The sequence below is a fragment of the Symphalangus syndactylus genome, chromosome 17, assembly GCF_028878055.3.
Source record: "Symphalangus syndactylus isolate Jambi chromosome 17, NHGRI_mSymSyn1-v2.1_pri, whole genome shotgun sequence".
Lineage (NCBI taxonomy): Eukaryota > Metazoa > Chordata > Mammalia > Primates > Hylobatidae > Symphalangus > Symphalangus syndactylus.
The window spans coordinates 15,881,103-15,903,602 of NC_072439.2; the positions used below are offsets into that span (position 1 = coordinate 15,881,103).

General features: G+C 46.2%; 2 protein-coding genes and 1 pseudogene across 5 annotated transcripts in view; 1 reads left to right on the top strand and 2 right to left on the bottom strand.

Annotated features, from left to right (window-relative positions):
• IGFL4 (IGF like family member 4) overlaps positions 1-22,500 on the top strand; it is a 199,082-nt gene that overhangs the window by 60,610 nt on the left and 115,972 nt on the right. The gene's annotated exons all lie outside the window — the stretch shown is intronic.
• LOC129465197 (large ribosomal subunit protein uL11-like) lies at positions 9,152-9,669 on the bottom strand (annotated as a pseudogene).
• The window catches only part of IGFL2 (IGF like family member 2), an 81,201-nt gene continuing 73,383 nt past the window's right edge, over positions 14,683-22,500 (bottom strand). For all 4 annotated transcript variants that reach the window (XM_055249447.2, XM_055249445.2, XM_063620865.1 and 1 more), the window contains 3 exons: positions 15,497-15,550; positions 15,084-15,351; positions 14,683-14,895 (listed from right to left, as the gene is read on the bottom strand). In XM_055249447.2, the coding sequence (XP_055105422.1) occupies positions 14,880-14,895; positions 15,084-15,351; positions 15,497-15,550 (338 nt within the window). In that variant the 3' untranslated portion in view covers positions 14,683-14,879. The remainder of the gene's footprint in view (positions 14,896-15,083; positions 15,352-15,496; positions 15,551-22,500) is intronic.

Here is a 22,500-nt window from a genome sequence, read left to right on the forward strand (position 1 = left end):
CATTCATGACAGTGAGAGGAGAGAGAGAGAGAGAGAAGGAAGGAGAATAAAACTCCTGATTTTGGTTATTGTGGTTCCTGGGTTCAGTGTCATTATCACTCTGAAGTTCTGGTGGAGAAATTCCACAGCCCTCCTGAGATTCTTAAAGGCATTTTTCCTTAATGTGCTTTTTCAGAGGGTTGGGTTGTGATTTTCCCTGAGAAGAGCCATCTTGGGGTCAGGATGTGAGGACAGAGGGGAAGGAGCTGTTTTGGGTCAGTTCTGTGGGCCCCTCCCAGCTTCTGCAGGATTTCCTCCGCTCAAGCTCACAGGCCACACCTGGCATGAACAAGCCATTCTCCTCCGGGCCAGGCAAGGTGACCTGTCACCCTCTAGGCACCATGGCTGGGTCCTAGCAGGGCATGGATGTGGTTAGATTTGTGTGTGTGGAAGCTCCTGCGTCTGTGTTCCTGGGGAGCACGGATAGGGGCTTCTCTCTGGAGGCAGGAGACACGGGAAGAGGCTGCAGCAGAAACGACTTCAATAAATACCAGAGTGCTCAGCACCCACCTTCTCCCTCGGCAGAACAGAGCCTGCTTCCAGCACCATCTCCCTCTCTGCTCCCTTGGTCTCCATTCCTTGCTGCTGTGGGGTACAGCAGTGTTTCCCAGGACACAGATTAGGATGTGCTAGTAGCATGGAAAATCAATTTACTTGGGCATAAACAATGTTATTTTTAAGTAAAGAAATGGGTTAGAAAATGGGACAGTGTGCATTCACTAGAATGCTGTGCGCAACTGTTTGACACTCTTTTTTTAAAAAAATTATTTATTTATTTATTTTTTGAGATGGAGTCTTGTTCTGTTGCCCAGGCTGGAGTGCAGTTGCACGATCTTGGCTCACTGCAACCTCTGCCTCCCAGGTTCAAGCGATTCTCCTGCCTCAGTCTCTGAGTAGCTGGGATTACAGATACCCGCCAACACGCCTGGCTAATTTTTGTATTCTCCGTAGAGATGGGGTTTTACCATATTTGCCAGGCTGGTCTTGAACTTCTGACCGCAAGTCATCTGCTCACCTCAGCCTCCCAAAGTGCTGGGATTACAGGTGAGAGCCACTGCGCCCAGCCTGTTTAGGACCCACTTATTGGGACTGTGTATATTCCAAGTAATGATAGAATATTATTATATTGTTCTATCGTATGATATTATTATATGATAGCATAGCACATATCTAGAAACTAGATATCTAGTTTCTGGAGGGAGTCACAGCCAAATGGTGAGGACATTTGGGAGCACAGAAGCCTCCAGGATCGTCTCCTTCTTCTCTAAGAGCCACTGACATGTCTCCCCTTTGATGTCTTCCATTAAGGGGTACAGTTCTTAGGTCCTTGGTTCCAGGCATTTTCTGGGAGGCTGCAGTGGAGCCCTGCACTAGGTCTTACTGTCTCTACCAAGAAGAGGTGAGGCTGCCTGCATATAAGCCAGAGTGAGAGAGTGGAGCACCTTCCCCAGGGCTGGGGCAGGGTGGGCATCTCTGAGGAGGGAGAAGTCCAGCTGCTCCTTCCTGGCCTCTCAGAGCAGCTGAGTCAGCCCAGCATCTGGAAGGTGGAGGGAGATTTTAGCAGAGCATGGGGGCCTCAGAGGCTGGGACAGTGTGAGGCCAGTGGGCACCCGTCCAGGGCTCCCTGGACACTAAGATCCCCTGACTAGACATGATGAGGCTTTAGGGTCAGTCGCCCCTGGGTTCAAACCCTGTCCCTGCACTTTCCTAAGGTGTCAGAAGAGTCTGTGCACAGAGCCATGTCCAATCCCGACACCAATCCTTCGGAGTCCCCCTTCCTAACATGCCCACTCTGGAGCGTCCACGTCTGGGCATGGGTCTGTCTTCTGCCTGGGGTCCCAGATGTGTGAGGCAGGAACAGGATTTCCCAGTGGAAGCCTGTCCTCAGGTGTCTGGAGAAGATCCCAGGTGTCTGGACAGCAAATGTAAACCCTGACCTCAAATGACCATTACCATCATTCTCTCACCCACTTCCTGGATCCAAGCAAGACACGGGCTGAGGTCCTGCTGCTGGTTGTCAGTGACACAGGCTGGGCCAGGACCCAGGTCTCCTGGCCTCCTACCCAAGGGTTGCTAAACTCCCCAGGACTGGCCCCTCTGGGAAGGGCAGGAAGGCTCTGTTCACAGACACTCCTGGAGGACACCCAGGTCTGTTGTTCCCAGGGCTCCCCGGCAGGGCTGGCAGATCTTGGCTTTTGGAATGTGAAACCCCATAGGATGTTGGCATTTCCTGCTGTCAGCAGCTCCCCCACTGCTTGCCCTTTTACGCCAGGAAAAAGTAGAAGGAATCTCCTTCCTGGCAGCTTTGGAGTGGCCTTTCCATCTGCCCTCAGGGAAGCCCTGCTAGGAAACAGGCAGGAATGAGGTGGAATTTCAGGTGTGCAGGTATGTCAGGTATGTGAGGTATGTAGAATGAAGGCTGGGTTTCCCCAGGCCAGAGGCCCCTCCACTGCTGGCTGACAAGGAGGAGTCTGTGTGAGTCATTTTCTCCAAACACTATGTTGGGATTTCAGAAGCTCCCTGCAAGGGGACTTCTGTTGACCAAAGCCTGATCCCTGCTCTGGCAGGATCCTTCGTATGATGCAGACCAGTGAATTAAGAGCCTCCATGTCATAGGAGGGGCTGGAGGAGAGGCCCCAGGGTTTGCCACCAGGAATGAAGCTAGAACAATTTACTGAGCTGAGACTCAAGATCCGGATGCCAGTTCTGTGGCTAGAATAGTGTCTCAGCAATTCAGAGCCATCATCTGGACATGAGACGTTCCTGCGGATACACCAAGAGACACAATGGCTGTGCTGCCCAGAGATTCAAATGCATCCAGAATCCCAGCTGCAAGGTCCTCTGGGAAGGAAAGCGTGAAGCTTCCAGCCTCTGCAGACAGAAGGTCCCAAAGATGTAGGCTGGATCCCCAGTGTCCACACCCACATCCTGCACATCCCTCCCTGGCTCTCACTGCCCTTGGCTTAACACAGCTCCGTGGGAGAGCCACGGTGTCACCCCTGCTTCTTCATCCAATGCCCGATCCCTATTCATTCTTCTTCTTTCACTTAAATGTCACCCACCCTCTGAAATCTTGAACATCAAGGCCAAGGTCAGTCACCTGTTACCTCCTGATAGCCCTGTGGTTGTCATCTGCCATGCCCTCACCACAGTTCTTTGTGGCTTTTCTGTTAAGGCAGACACCCAAAAATCAGGTCTCTGCTGTGGTTTCTGATCATCAACAGGAAGTGAACAAGTCTTTTCAGTGACCAAATTGATCGAGGGCTTTATTTTTAGTTGAACCAGAGCAGACCATTCAGCACCAGAGGTCTGGACAGTTCTTTTTGTTCTCCCCCAACACTCTCCACCAGTTAAATACATATTTTTGCTTAACTTTTCATGTGTGTATGTGTGTGTGTTTTCAAGTGTGCAATTCAGTGGCATTTCACAATATTTTGCAATTGTCTGTGATAATCTGAGCAAAAAACTTTATAATTATTTCCAGACTCTCAAATACGTTATGACCCCAGAACAGTTAAGACCACAGAACTTCCTCTGTGAAAAGTTTTTCCTCCTCTGCTCTACAGGAATTTAATCTCCTTCCTGTGTGAATGAATGTGCTTGTTCTGAGGAGAAGGAAGGAGGGTTCCTCTGAAAAAAGTCATCTGGGATCCAAATTCGGAGATGTTCCCCTTAGGGAGGCTGACATACTCTTGTCAATTTTTGCTTTCCCTTTTCTTTGTGACTGTGTGTAACCCACATGATGATGTCACAACTATTTTTCCTAGTAGTTTCAGCCAAGGGGTTTATAAACGTAGTAAGCTGGAAGGCTCTGAGTCTCACCCATCCCTACCCTCTCCTAGCAGGTGGTTGAGGCTGTTGGCAGCCTGGGCTCCTGCAGCCCTGCATGTGGCTGTGTCCTGTGTTAGGAGGGCTAAGCGGGGAAAAGGTGGGCTGTGGAGTCCAGCCTTAGAGCTTCCCCCATGCATCTGACTCTGTAGGGCACAGCTGAGAAGCAGCTTCACAGGGAAGCCCTGGGGCTATCTGGAAGAGAGGGAGGTTTGAAGACCTGCAGGCAATAAGTCTCACCAAGTCATCATGACAGAACAGAGAGGTTGAGTGAGACACACCCTGAACATACGGCTTTCATCATCAATTCACTTTTTTCATTCATTCAATACACCCTGTGCACTTACTCTGTGCCAGTGGATTCTATGGCCGCAGTTGTGACTTAGTTCCAGGTCCTGCCCTCCTGGTTTTCATAGTCCAGGGAGGACAGAGACACCTCTCCAAACAGTGATGACCCAGGGTGAGCAAGGCTGGGAGCAGTGCCCAGGGCATCAGAAATGGCTTCCTGGAGGAGGGCACTAGGAGACAATCATTGGATGGTTCTGGCTTTCCCACCTTTCTTCTTGCCCAGAGTTCCCAGAATCACTGTAGAATGCACTAGAAGTGCGTGTTAGTTCATTTTCATGGTGCTATAAAGAATGACCTGATACTGGATAATTTATAAAGGAATGAGGTTTAATTGACTCACAGTTTTTCATGACTAAGGAGGTCTCAGGAAATGTACAATCATGGCAGAGGGTGAAGGGAAGGCAAGGCACGTCTTCCATGATGGCAGGAGAGAAAGACAGGGAGCAGAGAATGGCCACACACTTTTAAGCCATCAGATCTCGTGAGAACTTGACCACTATCACGAGAACAACAATAGGGAAACTGCCCCCATGATCCAATCACCTCCCACCAGGTCCCTTCCCTGACACATGGGGATTACAATTTGAGAGAAGAGTTGTGTGGGGACACAGAGCCAAACTACATCAGAATGCACCATCCTAAGAAAGGAGGAACTGCCTGAAAGTGCCCAGGCTTCATTTCTATTCTTCCCAGAGAATGCAACAACTTGAGCTAAAGAGAAACTGCCCAGGACAGCCCTGGCCTCATTCCCATCCCTTCTAGAGGGGTCTCCTATAACATTAGCCCAGGACGTGTCCACCACATACAAAACCCAGAGCTCACTGCTGAGTCCTCAGCTGTGGTGCAAGTGGGGCAAGCGCGGGAGACTCTATCCGCCCTGGGCAGTGCTCCTGAGCCTTGGGGGACCAGTGAGTCATGAATCCTAGGCTTCCACCATCCCTTGCTGCCTGTCTGTAAGTAATTAACCTGCTTTGTTGAACTGGCTGTGGTTGTGGGTGTTCTGTTCACCACACTCAGTGTAGTCAGAGTGCAGCCCAAGATGCAGTGTCTGAAGTGTTCAGACCCCTATTCTGGGTGGTTAGCACAGTGGTGACCTTTGCCATCCTCCCTGCAGTGGGAGTCCTCCCTTGGGATTGGTAACTCATGAGTGCTGCAAATTTGGCAGAGCAAGGGGGGTCCAATCTGATGAACCCATAGCTTACCAGGTGTACTGTAATATGAAAATGTTTGTTCTTTGGCCCTCTTCCTATTATGACGCTAAACTTGGAACTTCCTGAGTGACAGGAGTGTCTTTTGTTATTCCTAATGACCCTCTTCCAGATCACACAGCATTAGCTCATGCTAAAAATATGACTTAGGGTAGGGCCCCCAGGTAGCCTCAGCATCAGGGCAGTCACCAGAAGAAAGACCAAAAGATTTGAGGATTAGAGCGAAGGAACCTTCAGTGTCAACCCACTAACCTCCAAGAAAGGTGATGATGGGGTGGCGATAAAGACCAAAGTATAAAAACTTTTTTTTTTTTTTTTTTTTTTTTTTAGACAGAGTTTTGCTCTGTCACCCAATCTGGAGTGCAGTGGCACGATCTCGGCTCACTGAAACCTCCCCCTCCCAGGTTCAAGCAATTCTCCCTGCCTCAGCCTCTCGACTAGCTGGGATTACAGGTGCCCACCACGATGCCCGGCTAATTTTTGTATTTTTTAGTAGAGACAAAGTTGCCCCCTGATGGCCAGGGTGGTCTTGAACTCTTGACCTCAGGTGATCCGCCTGCCTCAGCCTCCCAAAGTGCTGGGATTACAGGTGTGAGCCACCGCGCCCGACCTAAAAACTCCTGAACAAGAAGAATTGAATTTCCTGGCTGCTGAACACATGGAGGTGCTGAGAGGATCTGGATTCCAAGGAGGCCATGGAAGCTCCCACCATCCCCATCGCTTTCCCTGTCCATCTCCTTATGAGCCTTGGTGAGAACTGATCTTTCTTCTCAGTGCACCCGAGCTATACAGGCAGGCCCTAAGCAGGGCATATAAGTGATCAGATTGTGATTCAGGAAAATCCGTGTGTCCTTCTGTTGGGAGGAGGCTGGTTGGGAGGATTGAGATGGAAGCAGGAGACCAGGCAGGAGGCTGATGGAGCAGAAATACTCATGCAATTTCCAGAGTCCTGCAGGCCCACTGGCTCTCATGGGTGGACGAGATAAGCACTCACACCCCCGACCCCATTTCTCACTCTGTCTTCCGGCCTCCCCTGTCCTGCAGCTGCAGTGTAGAGCAGTGATCTCCATCATGGGGATTATGACACTTTTTCAGGTTGTGAACCAATTTATTTGTCACCATGGGTATCTTAGACATTAAACTAGCATCAATAAAGAATAGAGGAATGTGTACGCTACAGTATCTTATTCGTCTGTTGAATTAAACTTTCTTTTGGGCTGTGTGTAAGCCATATATAATGAGATATGAGTTTTTCCTAGTGAGTCACAGCCAAACAGTTACTAAACACTGGGAGCAAAAAATCCTCTGGGCACAGGCTCACCTAGTCTTTCCTAAAATCACTGACTAGCTGCCCTGGCATGTTGCCCCAAAAAGACAAGTTAAGAGCTCACAGCCTCAGTCCTAGGTCCTTCCTGGGCGGGCTGAGATTGGGCTTGGCATTCAGCCTGCTAAAAAGAGTGTTGAATTTAGGTCTGGAGACCAGCCAGCGCCAAGGAGAAGCACATTCCTCAGGACAGGGTTGGGTTGGCGTCTCTGGGGAGGGAGGAGCCCAGCTGGCTGTCCTTGGCCTTAGTCCTGGTCTCTCAGGGCAGCTGAGTCAGGCTGTGAAGATAAATCAGCAAAGGGCGATGATGACAGAGCCGGGGAGTCAGAGGCTGAGTGGGAGTGAGGGCAGCGGGACCGACCCAGGGCTCTGTGGATGCAAGAGCCCCTGTCTCAGCAATCCTGAGACTGCGGCCACATACATCTGGGTTGGAATCTTTTCTTTACATTTTCTCAAAGGGTTAGATAAGCTATTTTCTAGTAGCCGTTTCATCTCCCTGTATGGCAAGAACACTCAATTTTGGAGATTGTCAGCTTTCCAGTCCTTAGTCACATCCACTGCACATCTGGGTAGAGCATGTGCTCCCTCTCTCCACAGCAGAAGGACATTCAAACCACTCAAAACCCAGCCCACATGCAGCAACCCTCACCATGGGCCCATGCACAAAAAATAGGCAAAGCCACCTGCCTAAGTGCCCACTTGCTTCACACTGGACCAAGCCTGAATCCTTCTTCTTGGGGAGTGCTGACATTGGTTCTATTTTGGTTATAAAATTTATTTTATATCCATGAGCAACTGTGTGTCATTTCTCCTGAAATCCATTACAATTCCAAGGTGGGGAAGTTTCCCAGCAGGCAGCAGGGGCCACCAAAACCCCATATCAAAATTCCCAAAGAAGCAGACTGTGTCTGTCCCCAATCCCAGAGCTGCCCGCTCTGGGTTGTCACTATCCAGGGACAGTGGGCCTGAAACTCTTTGAGGACAGGAAGCCGGGCTGCATCACTCACTGCCATGCCCCTAGTTATTGGGGACCTCATCTCTTTCCAGGGTCACAAGACTCTCACGGCTTCGTTGGAGATAAGAGTAAACTCCAACTCCCATTGGTCACATTTTGTCACCCTAGTTTCCTCTATGTAAGAAAGACCCTGGCATGAGGGCCCCCTGCCGGTCATAGACACCAACTGGACGGGACTCAGGCACTCCTGTTCCGGCCCAGAATCCCCCTCAGTCCTGAGCTGAGCTCCTGCAGAAAGGCAAGCAGCCCCTGATCCCAGATGCCCCAGGCTGGCCTCAGGAAAGACTTTCCCACAACCCCAGGTGCTGCTGGGGGACCTGAGCTTCCGGAATGTGGCACACAGGAGAGCATTGGGATTTCGTCCTGTCGTGGGCTTGCCCTCTAGAATAAGTGCAGAAGAGATTGAATCATTATCCTGGTGAAACTAGGTGTGATTTCCACCTGGCCTCAAGGAGTCTCTCCCAGATGACAGGCAGGAATTTGGTGGAATTTCAGATGTTCAAAAAGAATATTAGGAATGCAGATGTCACTGAGGGAGAGGGTTGGGCCTCACCAGTGCCTGAACGCCCATCCTCTGATATCCGCCTGGGTGGGTGGAGTGCTCTGTGTTCCACCTGCACACTTCACGCATGTAGGCTGGTCCCTGCTACCTGCAACAAGAACTTAGGTCCCAGACCCTGAAAGAACTGTAACACAAAAGGGCTGAGACATGACCTCCCACTCTGCACATTACCAGTAACAAGAAGCAGAGAAAAGCTGCAGCCTTTTGAGGACTGGAGACCTAGGGGTTTGTCAAGCTAGGCTGTGACACCCTCTTTGGGGCTCTGTGGTTCTTGGTGTCTCCAAGCTTCCAGGCACTGCCATGTTCCCCTTGTCCAGAGGTACCGCATGCAGCTTCTGCTGCAGGCACCTGCATCTGGGCCAGCCACGGCCTTGCATGGAGATGGCATCTACGCCAGCTCATGGAGCTACCCACTCCACCAAAGCAGCCAGAGTGCTTGGCTGTGCACAGTGGCCAGACCTCACACTATTGCTTACACACCACTCAGCACTCCATGGCCTGCCTGCCTGTGGCGGGTGTGGGATCTGGAGTGGTAGTGTGGTCTGAGTGCAGCCAGACCGAGTGGGTGGAACAAGCCCAGCAGGCAGGAGCAATACTCAGGGAGTCTCAGGACCAGGTGACAGCCCTGGGTCTGCTGAAGTGCTAAATCTGAAAAATCCCTCAAAGGCTAGTTCTTTAAGTTTCACAATAGTGATGTGATCTACAGAGATAGTGTTGGGGAAGTGGCTGGCAGCATCTTTTGCCTTTCCCTCAAGATGAAGCCAAAGATTTTTTTTTTTTTCCAGTTGCCAAATGATCCTTTATTGAAATATTTTCCTTTGTGCTTCTTAACTAGCTGGGCATTCCACAGCACCACTGTTGATGTCATCTATGATGTCATGAGGGTGGCGGCCATCAACATCACAGCCCACAGACTGGGCAGTCCCCTGGATCTCTTTAATGGTTCCAGAGTTATCTGGCTAAAGATTGGTGCCAGATCTCTCGAGCAATGACAATGACCTCATGAAAAGTGATATTCCTACTGTGTTTAATGTTTTTCTGTTTCTTTCTGTCTCTTGGTGGTTCCTTGAGGGCTTTGATGATCAGGGCAGAGGCAGAAGGCACCACCTCAATATGGGGCTGTCTGTTTTGAATGTTCAGTTTTACTGTAATCCTATGGCCCTTCCAGTCACTCGTTGCCTTGTCAATGTCATTACCAACCTTTTTTGGAGACAGACCCAGGGGGCTAATCTTGGGGGCCAGCGAAGAAGTGGCACCAACTTCACCCCTAGTGCATCTGAGGTATATGAGTTTGATCTCATTGGGGTCAAACTTTGGCGGCATGGTGGAGGCGGCTGGTGTCAGATGAACCCGGATTTGGGACAACCGAAGAAAGGTGCACCTTGGCCTCCTCTGAGCCAAAAGCTAAAAGCAAAGCCAAAGATTTTCTAGCATCCAGTTCCTACATACGAATGCCCAGGGAGTAGAGAACCACACACCTTCTTTTTATTCACCTTAAGTGTCACATTTTTCTTTTTTAATGTCACATAAGAGCAATATTTTCTTCAGGTATCTTATCACAAGAACCACCACAAATTCTAAATCAATGAGATCAGTCTTTCCATGGTGAATTCATGTTGACATCCCTGGTCCCATTTTGTGAAATAGAAAGTTTCCCAGAAAATCAGATACTATGTGTTACAAAAGAAAAGGAAGTATTTAGTCTTGAAAAATTAAGGATTCACAAGACCTCAAGGGAGAATCTATAAAGAAGTGAATGAATGAAGAGAAACTTCCCAGAGGCTCACGCCTGTAATCCGAGCACTTTGGGAGGCCGAGGCAGGCGGATCACGAGGTCAGGAGATCGAGACCATCCTGGCTAACACGGTGAAACCTGTCTCTACTAAAAAATACAAAAAATTAGCCAGGTGTGGTGGCGGGCGCCTATAGTCCCAGCTACTTGGGAGGCTGAAGCAGGAGAATGGTGTGAACCCGGGAGGCAGAGCTTGCAGTGAGCAGAGATCGCGCTACCACACTCCAAACCCAGTGAATAGCTTAAAAGGAAACCAATAATGGAAACTCGTGGATGGTGGGAGACACCTCACTCCATGCTGTCTTCTGATGTTCATATGTTTTCTGCCTTTGCCTGACAACTCATCTACCTCCCAGCACACGGCCAGAGGCACATGTTCAGCACCACGGACAGAGCCCCATTCATCCTGGCAGCTCATTGTGTGAGGATGGAGGCAACTGAGAGTTTCCGACCCTGGGATACAGAGAGCTCTGGGAAATGTGTAAGAAACATATCCTGGGGTGACAAAGTCAGATCTGAATAAGAAGTCTGAATGAGCCCTCAGGAGGCTGAAATCAGGGAGCTCTCCACAGAGACCCCAGGGCCCAGAATCACTGTTAAACAAACCATGTAACAGTGCAAGCAGCCTCTGTCATTCCTCCCTGAACCCTAGTCCTACAACACGAGATCTCAAATGGCCTAAGCCCTGTTCAAATCTCCACTACTTTCCAAGCCCACCTGTCCCCACTATACAACCACCAGTGGTGCAGATGGGTAGATTAGGACTCTCCCAATACAAGGCTCCAGTTGCTTCCAAAGCGGGGTTAACTTTGAAGAGACCAGAAAAAACAATGATAACACCAGCATTTTCCAATAGGCTGTAACAGAATATTGAAGAGGTTTGGGTGTGTTTTTCTGACTGTCAAGTAAGACCTTATTCTAGGTATCCTAGAGACATCTCACTTTCCAGTCCAATTTTGACATAAAAGTGGTTTAAATGACACCCAAATTCATGAAGCATTCCATTAAAAAATTAATCAAAAGGCCAACTCAGTGACTCTTCTCACTTTCTAGTCCAAATTTGAAGAAAAAGTGGTTTAAAAACTAATAAAAAGGCCGGCGTGGTGAATCACACCTGTAATCCCAGCACTTTGTGAGGTCCAGGTGGGCAGATGGCTTGAGGCCAGGAGTTGGAGACCAGCCTGGGAAACATGGAAAAACCCCGGCTCTGGCTACCCATCTTGTGCTCTGTATCTCTGGGTTTCCCAACAAAAACCTGTCCATTCTGTGTACCCTTCCTGCCTCTGCTGTGCAGCACATTCCCAGGCCCTCCCTGGAGTCTGTGCCTCCTCTCTCACTTATCTCTCCTATCCCTCTCATCCTCTCAGCCCTGCTGCCAGGCTTCCAAATGCTCCCTACACTCTCTGGCAAATGTCCATTTGTAAGATTTACCCTAGTGCTAAAATTCCTGACAGACGTTCTCTTTTCTCTAGACCCTGAGGCTGAAGGTGAATATCACCACCAAGGAACAAACTGGGGCAAAAAATGATGAATCTAGAATGTCATCAGATTTTTTTTAAAATAATAGTTTTATTGTTGCTGTGATTAGCAGTCAACTTTCAAGGTGGCCTACAGTAACCCCTGTGTGTGTTCTCCATCCTACAGAGATTTGTAACCTCCCTGGGACAGAGCTCCCAGAGGGAGGGATGGGCCACTATCTTTGCCATTTAGATGGCTTAGCTGTTCCAGCCTTCAGGCCTCAGAGTGTCTGAGGCAACTAGGGGCTGACACGGACCCCCAGCACAGCACAGCTGCTCTACCAAAACGTGGCCAGACTGTTTCTTTAAGCAGGTCCCTGATCCCATTCCTCCTCACTGGGCAGGACCTCCCAACTGGGGTCTCCAGCCACCTCCTACAGGTGCCTTTGCATTGGCAACAGGCCTGTACCATCCTGGGATGAAGCTTTAGGGAGGGACTGCTGCCATTTTTGCTGTTTCACAGTCTTCACTGGTGATACCTCCAGGTACTAGAATATCTGAGGCAACTAAGGACTGGAGCAGGCCCCCAGAATACCACAGCAGCCCTACAGAAAAGAGGACAGACTGTTACATTGGTGCCCATTCCCGTGTCTCCTCATCAGGCAGATCCTCCAAGCCTAGGCCTCCAGCCACCCCCTGCCAGAGCTATGAAGCCAGTAGCAACTCCGCAACTCCATGAACAGAGCCTCCAGCGGCATCTGAAAGCCTCTCTGCCACTGCCTCTGCAGTGGAATTGTCCTTGCCACCCTCAGACTAACAAAGGAGCAAAGGCCCTAAGTGCTTTATTCACACCTCCAACAAACTGCAGTCAACCCAAGGAGAGGAGATCAGTCTGTTTCCCATGGGTCCCATACCCCTTCTCCTACTGCTCATCACCAGGCAGGGAACCCCTGGCATGGACCCACGGCACAGATGCTCCATCTTGGGCTGACTGCACTGATTGCTGACCTTCATCTCTCCGGAATGGAGCCCCCAGGAGACAAGCAAACAACCCTTGGCCACAACCACTAATAAGATCCCTTCCTCTGCTATTTCCAACTTGAGGAAGGAACATAAACACTGAGATCACCCTAGAGTTGCAGTGGGCAGCCCAGGAGTCCCAAGTCATAATCACAGCCAGCACTCAAGAGGGAGAGGAACCCACATTTTCAGAGCATTGTGAGGGAACACAGCTGCAACTGTGAGGAAACACAGGTGAGCCACACAACTGACCAATAAGCCTAAGTGCCACCTGCTGGATCACACCCCAAAGCTTCAACATAAATAATACCTTACTAACATATCCCACCTCTGAAACCAGAGACAAGAAATCAGCTTCAAATAAAGACCCCACAAAAAGCCTCAGCCCAGTGAAAACATCCAGAAAAGAAGTCTATTGACTGTACTTAATCTACACTGCAATTAAAGGAACACCCACACACAGAGATAAGAAAGAAGCAATGCGAGAACTCCAGTAACTCAAATGGCCAGAGGGTCATATGTCCTCCAAACGACCACACTAGTTCTGCAACAAGAGTTATAAACCATGCTGAACTAGCTGAAATGACAGAAGTAGAATTCAGAATACAGATAGAAACAAAGATCACTGAAATTCAGGAGGATGGCAAAACCCAATCCAAGGAAAACAGGAGGCACAATAAAGTGATACAAGAACCAAAGGACAAAATAGCTGGTATAAAAAAGAACCTAACAGGTCTGACAGAGCTGAATAACACAATACAAGAATTTCACAACGCAATCACAAGTATTAACAGTAGAATAAACCAAGCTGAGGAAAGAATCTCAGAACTCGAAGACTGGTTCTTTGAAATAAGAAAGTCAGACAAAAATAAAGAAAAAAGAATAAAAAGAAATGACCAAACCTCCAAGAAGTATGAGATTATGTAAACAGGCTAAATTTATGAATCATTGGCATCCCTGAAAGGGAGAGGGAGAAAGCAAACAACTTGGAAAACATACTTCAGGATATTGTCCATGAAAACTTTCTCAACCTTGCTAGAGAAGCCAACAGACAAATTCAGGAAATACAGAGAACTCTTGCAAGATTCTACACAAGGAGATCATCCCCAAGACACATAATCATCAGATTTTCTAAGGTCGAAATGAAAGAAAGAATGTTAAATGCACCTAGAGATAAAGGGCAGGTCATCTACAAAGAGAACCCCATCAGGCTAACAGCAGACTTCTCTGCACAAGCCAGAAGAGATTGGGGATCTATATTCAACATTCTCAAAGAAAAAATCTTCAACCGAGAATTTTATGTCCAGCCAAACTATGCTTCCTAAGATCCTTTTCAGATAAGCAAATGTTGAGGGAATTCATTACCACCAGGTCTGCCTTACAAGAGATTTTGAAAGGAGCACTAAATATAGACAGAAAGACCACAACAAGCTAATACAAAAACACACTTAAACACACAGACTAGTGTCACTATAAAGCAACCACACAAACAAGCTAACATAATAACCAGCTAACAGCACAATGACAGGATCAAATCCACATATATCAATACTAACCTTTAACGTAAACAGGCTAAAGGCCCCACTTAAAAGACACAGACTAGCAAGCTGGATAAAAAAGCAAGACCCAATGGTATGCTGTCTTCAAGAAGCCCATTTCACACTTAATGGCACTCATAGGCTCAAAATAAAGGAATGGAGGAAAATCTACCAAGCAAATGGAAAACAGAAAAAAGCAGGAATTGCAATCCTAATTTCAGACAAAGACATTAAACCAACAAAGATAAAAAAAGAAGGGCATTACATAATGGTAAAGGGTTCAATTCAACAAGAAGACCTAACTATCCTAAATATATTTGCACCCAACAGAGAAGCACATAGATTAACAGAGGAAACTCTTAAAGACCTTCAAAGAGACTTAGACTCCCACACAATAATAGTGTACTTAAAAACTCTCCAGCCTTTCGTTTCAGCAGAGCTGAGTTCCATCTCTTTCCTCCATTGCAATAGTCTTGAATAGTCTTCCTTGACTATTTAAATCAAAAAAAAAAAAAAAAAAAAAAAAGGAGATGACATTGAGTACAGGTGTATACACTGGAAAAACTACTTTATTTTCTGATAATCTACTGTCATTCTCCATGTCCCATCAGCCTCCCACATGGGCCATACAATGGCTTGGAGTTGCACCATTTTGTAAATTCCTCAGGCTTCTTTACTGTTACACATATTACCCCAGCCTGTGTTTCTGAGATGCCTTAGTGAAAGTTGATTTTCTTTCTATGTCTTCTCAGGGAAAAGATCTGCTGCAGAGAAAAAGAAACCAAGAAATTACGAATAACAGACAAGGAGATAACTGAAAATATTTGAGAAACTGCTAGAGATTAGACTACTGGGCCAGGGCTCTTCAAAAGGAGTGATGAAAACATCTAGACTCCCCTCCTCATTTCCACCTCCCTTCCCCCGACCCCCTGGCCAGGGACAGGGTCCCTACCTTTCACATTTACGGGAGATGGGAGATGAGTCGCACTGGGAATTCACACCCTGAACCTTCTGCTTCACAACAAAATGGTTTGTGAGGCCAAAGGACTCAGGACAGCAGAGCTCAAAGCAGGGCCAGAAGGGGCAGTGGGGACCACATTGGCAGGTCTGGCTCAGGGACACGATGGCATCATCGTAACAGCACTGCTCCAAAGGGTTGTAGATCTTGTCTCCACACCTGGGTGCCGGCTGGCACAGCCATGGCTCTGAGCCAGCGGGAGCTGGACAGATGGACAGACATTGTTGGTGTGAGCCCAAGGATAACCAGGCACTACATCCCCCAATCAGGAGCCCTCTGTGAACCCCCACGCCCACTTTCCAAAGGCAGCCTCCTTCCTCTTCACTCTTGCCCATCCTTGTACTCACCAATGACTTCCCTTGGACACGAGAGGAGGAGAAAGACTAACACACAAGCAGGAGCTGGGAGAGAAAGAAAGGAGGTTAAGGATGGGGCTGGAAGTGTGGCCACTAGGTTGATCTCAGGAAGGGCAGGCCAGGGTGGGGAAGGCTTAGTTCCAGATTAGCTCTAAAGGCTTGGGTTTGGAACTATCTTTGCATAGGATCTAACTCCTGACACAGTTAAGAGTCCAGACAGCAGGGCCAGAGAAGCATGGACCCTTCTAGGAAAGAGAATGCAGGGAAAACTCTTGGAATATCTTCGTTCATGATTCTAAGAATATGGTGAAGTTTACCAGTTGGAAAAAGGAGGGAACAGCTGTTAAAGACTAACCATGGTTAAGATTAAGGTGATAAGGAAGGAGGAAGGAAGCTGAGAAAGATTGGCAAGTGGAGAACTGGGGTGCAGGATTGTTTTGGAGATAGGATTGGGCTTAAGTAGGTCTTTTTTTGTTTGTTTGCTTTTTATTTTTTGAGACAGGGTCTTACTCTGTCACCCAGGCTGGAGTGCAGTGGTGCCATCTTGACTCATTGCAGCCTCGAACTCCAGGGCTCAAACGATCCTCTCACTTCAGCTTCCTGAGTAGGTGAGACTACAGACATGTGCCACCATGCCCAGGTAATTTTCTATTTTCTTTTCTTTTCTTTTTTTTTTTTTTTGAGATGGAGTCTTGCTCTGTCACCCAGGCTGGAGTACAGTGGCGCGATCTCGGCTCACTGCAAGCTCCGCCTCCCGGGTTCACGCCATTCTCCTGCCTCAGCCTCTCCGAGTAGCTGGGACTACAGGCGCCCGCCACCACGCCCAGCTAATTTTTTTGTATTTTTAGTAGAGACGGGGTTTCACCGTGGTCTCGATCTCCTAACCTCGTGATCCGCCCGCCTCGGCCTCCCAAAGTGCTGGGATTACAAGCGTGAGCCACCGCGCCCAGCCGTAATTTTCTATTTTCTGTAGAGATGGAAGGTAGGTCTAAAAGTTGGGGCTCTCCTCATTTGTTTTGCAGTTTCTGACAACATGACTGTGGGTGAAGGTTGAGAGATAAAGGAAATGGAAAAAAATGATGGAATATAAAGGTTTTTTTTATGGATGCAATCACCTGACTAGCATAGTGATCCCAGTTCAAATATTCCATGACTGACTCTATTTTGAAAGCATGTACAGGCAGGTGACAATGAGGTTATGTGAGCAAAATAAGAGGAAAGGTGTTCGTTTTTGTCTTCTGTACTTGCAAATGAAAAATGTTCCCCTTATACTATAACCTTTTGCCTCTCCTGGGCTACTCCTTATCAGAGAGTGAACGCAGCCCTGAGTCCTACTCCATGTTGTGACTTGAGGAAGCTGATGGCCTTCAGTACCATCAGCCATTACCAATTAATATGCAACTAGAGAAAGTGGCTCTTCCCATCTGTTTTAATCCCCCTTCTACTAAACACCTTCTAATTCTATATTTCCCAGGCACTGTGTCCTTAGAAGTTTCAAAAGATGATGCCCCAAACTACTTTGTTTACTCCCTGGAGAACTATTTGGAGTCATATCCACAGTTTTCACGTGATCTAGCAGAAGTGCACAGGCACCATAAACTCCAAAAGAGAACCAGAGAAGAGTGACAGCTGCGATTTTTTCATGGAGTTGTGAGGATCCAAAGGGCATGTGGTTCTAGAGCACAGATTGTAATAATAGTAATAATAGTAAGTGGCAGATGATATGTGATACAGCACCTGAGAGTGCAGCCCAGATAAACAAAATCACAAGGTAAACAGATGCCTATGAGGAAGGTAGCAGATCTGGCAGGACCCAGGCAGTAAGGAAGCCAGTCCTCAGTGATGATGACTGATCTGACACTCCATCCCCCACCTGCTGCCACAACTTGTGGGGGAGCCCTTACTCCTCATCATCCTGACCAAATCAGTAACCTTAGGGAGGGCTCTTCTCTCCCAAGCTCCATTCTTAGCCTCCCATGCACACTGAAGGGTTATTGGCCTCCTTTACAGAGCCTGAGAAGATCACGAATCTGGATATTCTTGATGAGCCTCACCTGCCAGCTTGGTTATTCAAGAAAAGTTGTGCATGAAATTAACAAGAAAAGGCACAAGTGTCAAAACTGTTTTAGCTATTCTAGTTCCTCTGCCTTTCCATATAAATATAGAATCTTGTCTATACCCACACCCCCCAAAAAAGAAAATCTTGCTGGGATTTTGATAGAAATTGCAATCAGGCCGGGCGCGGTGGCTCACACCTGTAATCCCAGCACTTTGGGAGGCCAAGGTGGGTGGATCACGAGGTCAGGGGATCAAGACTGTCCTGGCTAACAGGGTGAAACCCCACCTCTACTAAAAATACAAAAAAATTAGCCAGGCATGGTGGTGCACACCTGTAATCCCAGCTACTAGGGGGCCTGAGGCAGGAGAATCACTTGAACCCGGGAGGTGGAGGTTTGCAGTGAGCCAAGATCGTGCCACTGCACTCCTGCCTAGGTGACAGAGCGACACTCTGTCTCAAAATAAAATAAAATATAAATTGCAATCAATTTGGGGGGAACTAACATCTTTACTAGTTGAGTTTTACAATCCATGAAAATGGCATGTCTCTCCATTTATTTTTATTTCTTTCAGGATCATTTTGTAATTTTCAGCATATAAGTCCTGTACATGTTTTGTTAGATTTACACCTAACTTTTTCATTTTTGAACAATTGCAGGCGCTATTTTGTTATTAATTTCAATGTCCACATGTTCATTATTGGTATAAAGAAACACGATTGATTTTTTATATGTTGATCTTGCATTCTGAAACCTTGCTAAACTCACTTATTAGTTACAGGAGTACACTTTTAGATTCCTTGGGACTGTTTACATAGACAATTGAGTGGCCTACAAATAGGAGCAGTTTTATTGCTTTCTTTCCAATCTGTATAAATTTTAATTCTTTTTTTCTTTTTTTTTTTTTTTTTTTTTTTGAGACGGAGTCTCGCTCTGTCGCCCAGGCTGGAGTGCAGTGGCGCAATCTCGGCTCACTGCAAGCTCCGCCTCCCGGGTTCACGCCATTCTCCTGCCTCAGCCTCTCTGAGTAGCTGGGACTACAGGCGCCCGCCACCACGCCCGGCTAATTTTTTGTATTTTTAGTAGAGACGGGGTTTCACCGGGGTCTCGATCTCCTGACCTCGTGATCCGCCCGCCTCGGCCTCCCAAAGTGCTGGGATTACAAGCGTGAGCCACCGCGCCCGGCCCTTAATTCTTTTTTTCATTGACTCATTGCCCTGGTTAGAATGTCCAGCAATACACTGAATAAGAATGGTGAAAGCAGACTTCCTCTCCTTTACTCAATCTTAGGTGGAAAACATTCACTTTTTCACCATTACTTATATTAGTTGTAGGGTTTTTGTAGATGGACTTTATTGAGTTGAGGAAATTCCCCCTATTCCTGTTTTTCTGGGAGTTTTTAAAATCATGAATGAGTGTTAAGTTTTATCAGATGCTTTTTCAGCATCAATTGATGTGATCATGTCATTTTTCTTCTTTAGCATGTTAATACGGTGGATTACACTGAGAGTGATTTTTGAAATATTCTGCCAGGCTTACATTCTGGAATAAACCCTACATAGTCATGGTGTGTAATTATTTTTTTATATTGCTGAATTTAATTTACAAATATTTTGTCAAGGATTTTTGCATGAAGGATATTGGTCTATAGTTTCATTGCTTTGTTGTTGTCATTGTTCTTGTTTGTCTGTATTTTTATGATTTTTGTAGCAAAATAACGGATTTTATGAAATGAATTGAATTACCTCCTATTCTATTCTCTGGATGAGATTGTGCAGAATTGGTGTCAATTTCTTTTTAAACATTTGGTAGATTCTCAAGTGCAACCATCTGGGCTTGGAGATTTCCTTTTTAGAAGATATTTTAAATTCTGTATTTGATTTCCTTAATAGTTATAAGGCTACTAAAATGATGTATTTCATATTGCGTGTGTTGTGATCATTTGTGCTTTTAAATGGGTGGTCCATTTCATCTAAGTTGTCAAACTGTGTAGTTTTCCTAGTTTTCCATTATTATTCTTTTAGTGTCTGCAAAACCTATAGTAATATCTCCTGTCTCATTCCTGATACTGACAATTTGTGTCTTCTCTTTGAATTTTTGAGAGTTTTGCTAAAACTATCAAAAGATTATTGATCTTTTCAAAGAATTAACTCTCTGTTTCATTGATCTTCTAGACTGTTTTTCTGTTTTCAATTTTATCGACTCCTGCTCTCTTTATTATTTCTTCCTTCTTCTTGCTTTGGGTTTATTTTGCTCTTTTATTTTTTCCTAGCTTCTTGATGTGGAAGCTTAGATTACTGATTTTTCCTTTTTTCTAATACAACTATTTAGCACAATAAGTTTCACACTTAGCACTGCCTTACATATGTTCCACAAACTTTGATATACTGTGTTTTCATTTCATTAAGTTAAATATAGTTTTAAAAATCTTTGAGACTCATCTTTAAACCAAGAGTTATTTAGAGTTGTGTTGCTTAGCTTCCAAGTGCTTGGAGATCTTTCTGTAGTCATTAGTTTGATCAAATTATGGTCAGACAACTTACTCTGTTAAACTTCAATACTTTGGAACTTGTTGAGGTTTGTTTTATGGCTCTAGGTAGAAGCCAATTCTCCATTACCATTTACAATGATATCAAAAATAACAAATACCTAGAATTCAATCTAAAGAAAGGTGAGAAACCTCTGCAAAACTCTGCTGAAAGATACTAAAGAACACCTAAGTAAATGGGAAATTACCATGTTTATGCTTTGGAAGACTCAATATAACAAAGATGTCAATGTTCCCCAAATTGATCTATAAATTCAATGCAAACTCAATAAATATTACAGCAAGGTTTTGCATAAGTTAACAAAGTGATTCTGAAATTTATCAGAAAGTGATGGTTGGGCACAGTGGCTCACACCTGTAATCCTAGCACTTTGGGAGGCTGAGGCAGGAAGATTGCTTGATCCCAGGAGTTCAAGGCCAGCCTGGGCAACACAGTGACACCCTGACTCTATACATATTTTTTTTTTAATTTCTTTTTAAATTTTATTATTATTATACTTTAAGTTTTAGGGTACATGTGCACAATGTGCAGGTTTGTTACATATGTATACATGTACATATTTTTTTAAAAAATTACCAGAAAATGAAAACGACAAGATAGCCAATACAATATTGAAGAAACTAAACAAAGTTACACAACTTACACTAACAGATCAGGAAGTTTTATAAAACTATAATAATTTAGAGCGTGGTATTGTGAAAGATAAATAATTTTATCAATGGAATGAAGCAGAGTTCAGATACAGATCCAAACACAGACAATCAGTGATTTATGACAAATGTACCACTACAACTCACCAGGCAAAGATTAGTCCTTTTAATAGATATCTATATCGGGGGGAATGTATCTTGACCTTTATCTCACACCAAATGTGAAAATTAATTTGAAATGGATCATAGACTTAAATGCAAAATATTTCAAACTATAAAGCAGGACTTCCAGAAGTCAGTGTGAAGAGCATGGGTGCCTTCCTCCCAGCAAAACAACCATTTAACTGATGAAAATTATTTCTTTTATAAAAACAACTAGTTAAGTCTCAGGAAATTGTCCTAAGGGCATACAGCAAATAAAGAAATGTTTATTCAAGAAATTCCACTCAATCTGTATAGAGCAGTGAGAGTCTGAGGGCATTTAAGCCACAAATTATCCCTATTCCCCACATCCCCAGCCAACTCTGTGTAATTAAAGCTCTATGCTGGGTAGTCACGGACAAGAAAATGGGACTCCACTTCTCCCCAGCTCCCAGCCTAGGGCTACAGTTTCAGTCCAGAAAGGGCAGTACACCCACATCTTTTATCCTGCTGTCTCCATGCTGCGGATGCTCTACATTAGTTAGAAATTGTGGCTTACAGCACCGGGGCTCCTTCTCCCATCCAGCCCCTCCTCCTAGCGTGGAAGTTCCATGCCAGGTTTAGCAGGTGAAGCACACTGGGCTTCACTGATCCTGCCTGAGTTCACTCATGGGGCAGAGGTTCCACGTAAGAAAGGGCAAACCGAGAAGACTAGCAGCTACCACCCCCTTCCAGTGTTCTAGCTGGAGAGGAAAGACATCGCCGCAGGAGAAGCTGCTGACACCAGCTTCAGTCCCTGACACCAGCTTCAGTCCCTGACACCAGCTCCAGTCCAGTGGCTCAGTGGTTCTGCCCCGGAGAGAGGGAGGCCATGAGAACAGAGAGCTCCACAGGTCTCCCCAAAACTGGCTTTTCTTGAAATATAGTGTGGAGAAGTTCATGCCTAAGGACATTGTACAAAAAAACTGGAAATTTTGGTGCTAGAAAACTAAGAAGAGGGTGGTAATTCCATGACAGTAGTAACAAGAAACAAAAAGACCAGCCGGGCGCGGTGGCTCACGCCTGTAATCCCAGCACTTTGGGAGGCTGAGGCGGGCCGATCACGAGGTCAGGAGATCCAGACCACCCTGGCAAACACGGTGAAACCCCGTCTCTACTAAAAAAAATACAAAAAAAATTAGCCGGGCGTGGTGGCGGGCGCCTGTAGATCCACCTACTTGGGAGGCTAAGGCAGGAGAACGGCATGAATCCAGGAGGCAGAGCTTGCAATGAGCTGAGATCGCGCCACTGCACTCCAGCCTGGGCAACAGAGCGAGACTCCATCTCAAAAAAAAAAAAAATAAATGAATAAATAAATAAATAAACAAACAAACAGGCAGAAGCTTAACAGAGAAAATCAGAAAAAGAGATAACTAAGAAGGGCCCTCCTGGGGTCAGAGACAGCCTCAAACCCTGGCAACACTCTGTCTTGGCAAAAGGGTTTGACATTAAGCAGCCCACAGAATGATTTATGCATTGTGCTGTAGGCCTATTAAAAATAGAGCAATCAATTAACAATTAGAGGAGTCTAACAGATGCAAGTGATACCAACAGAGGCA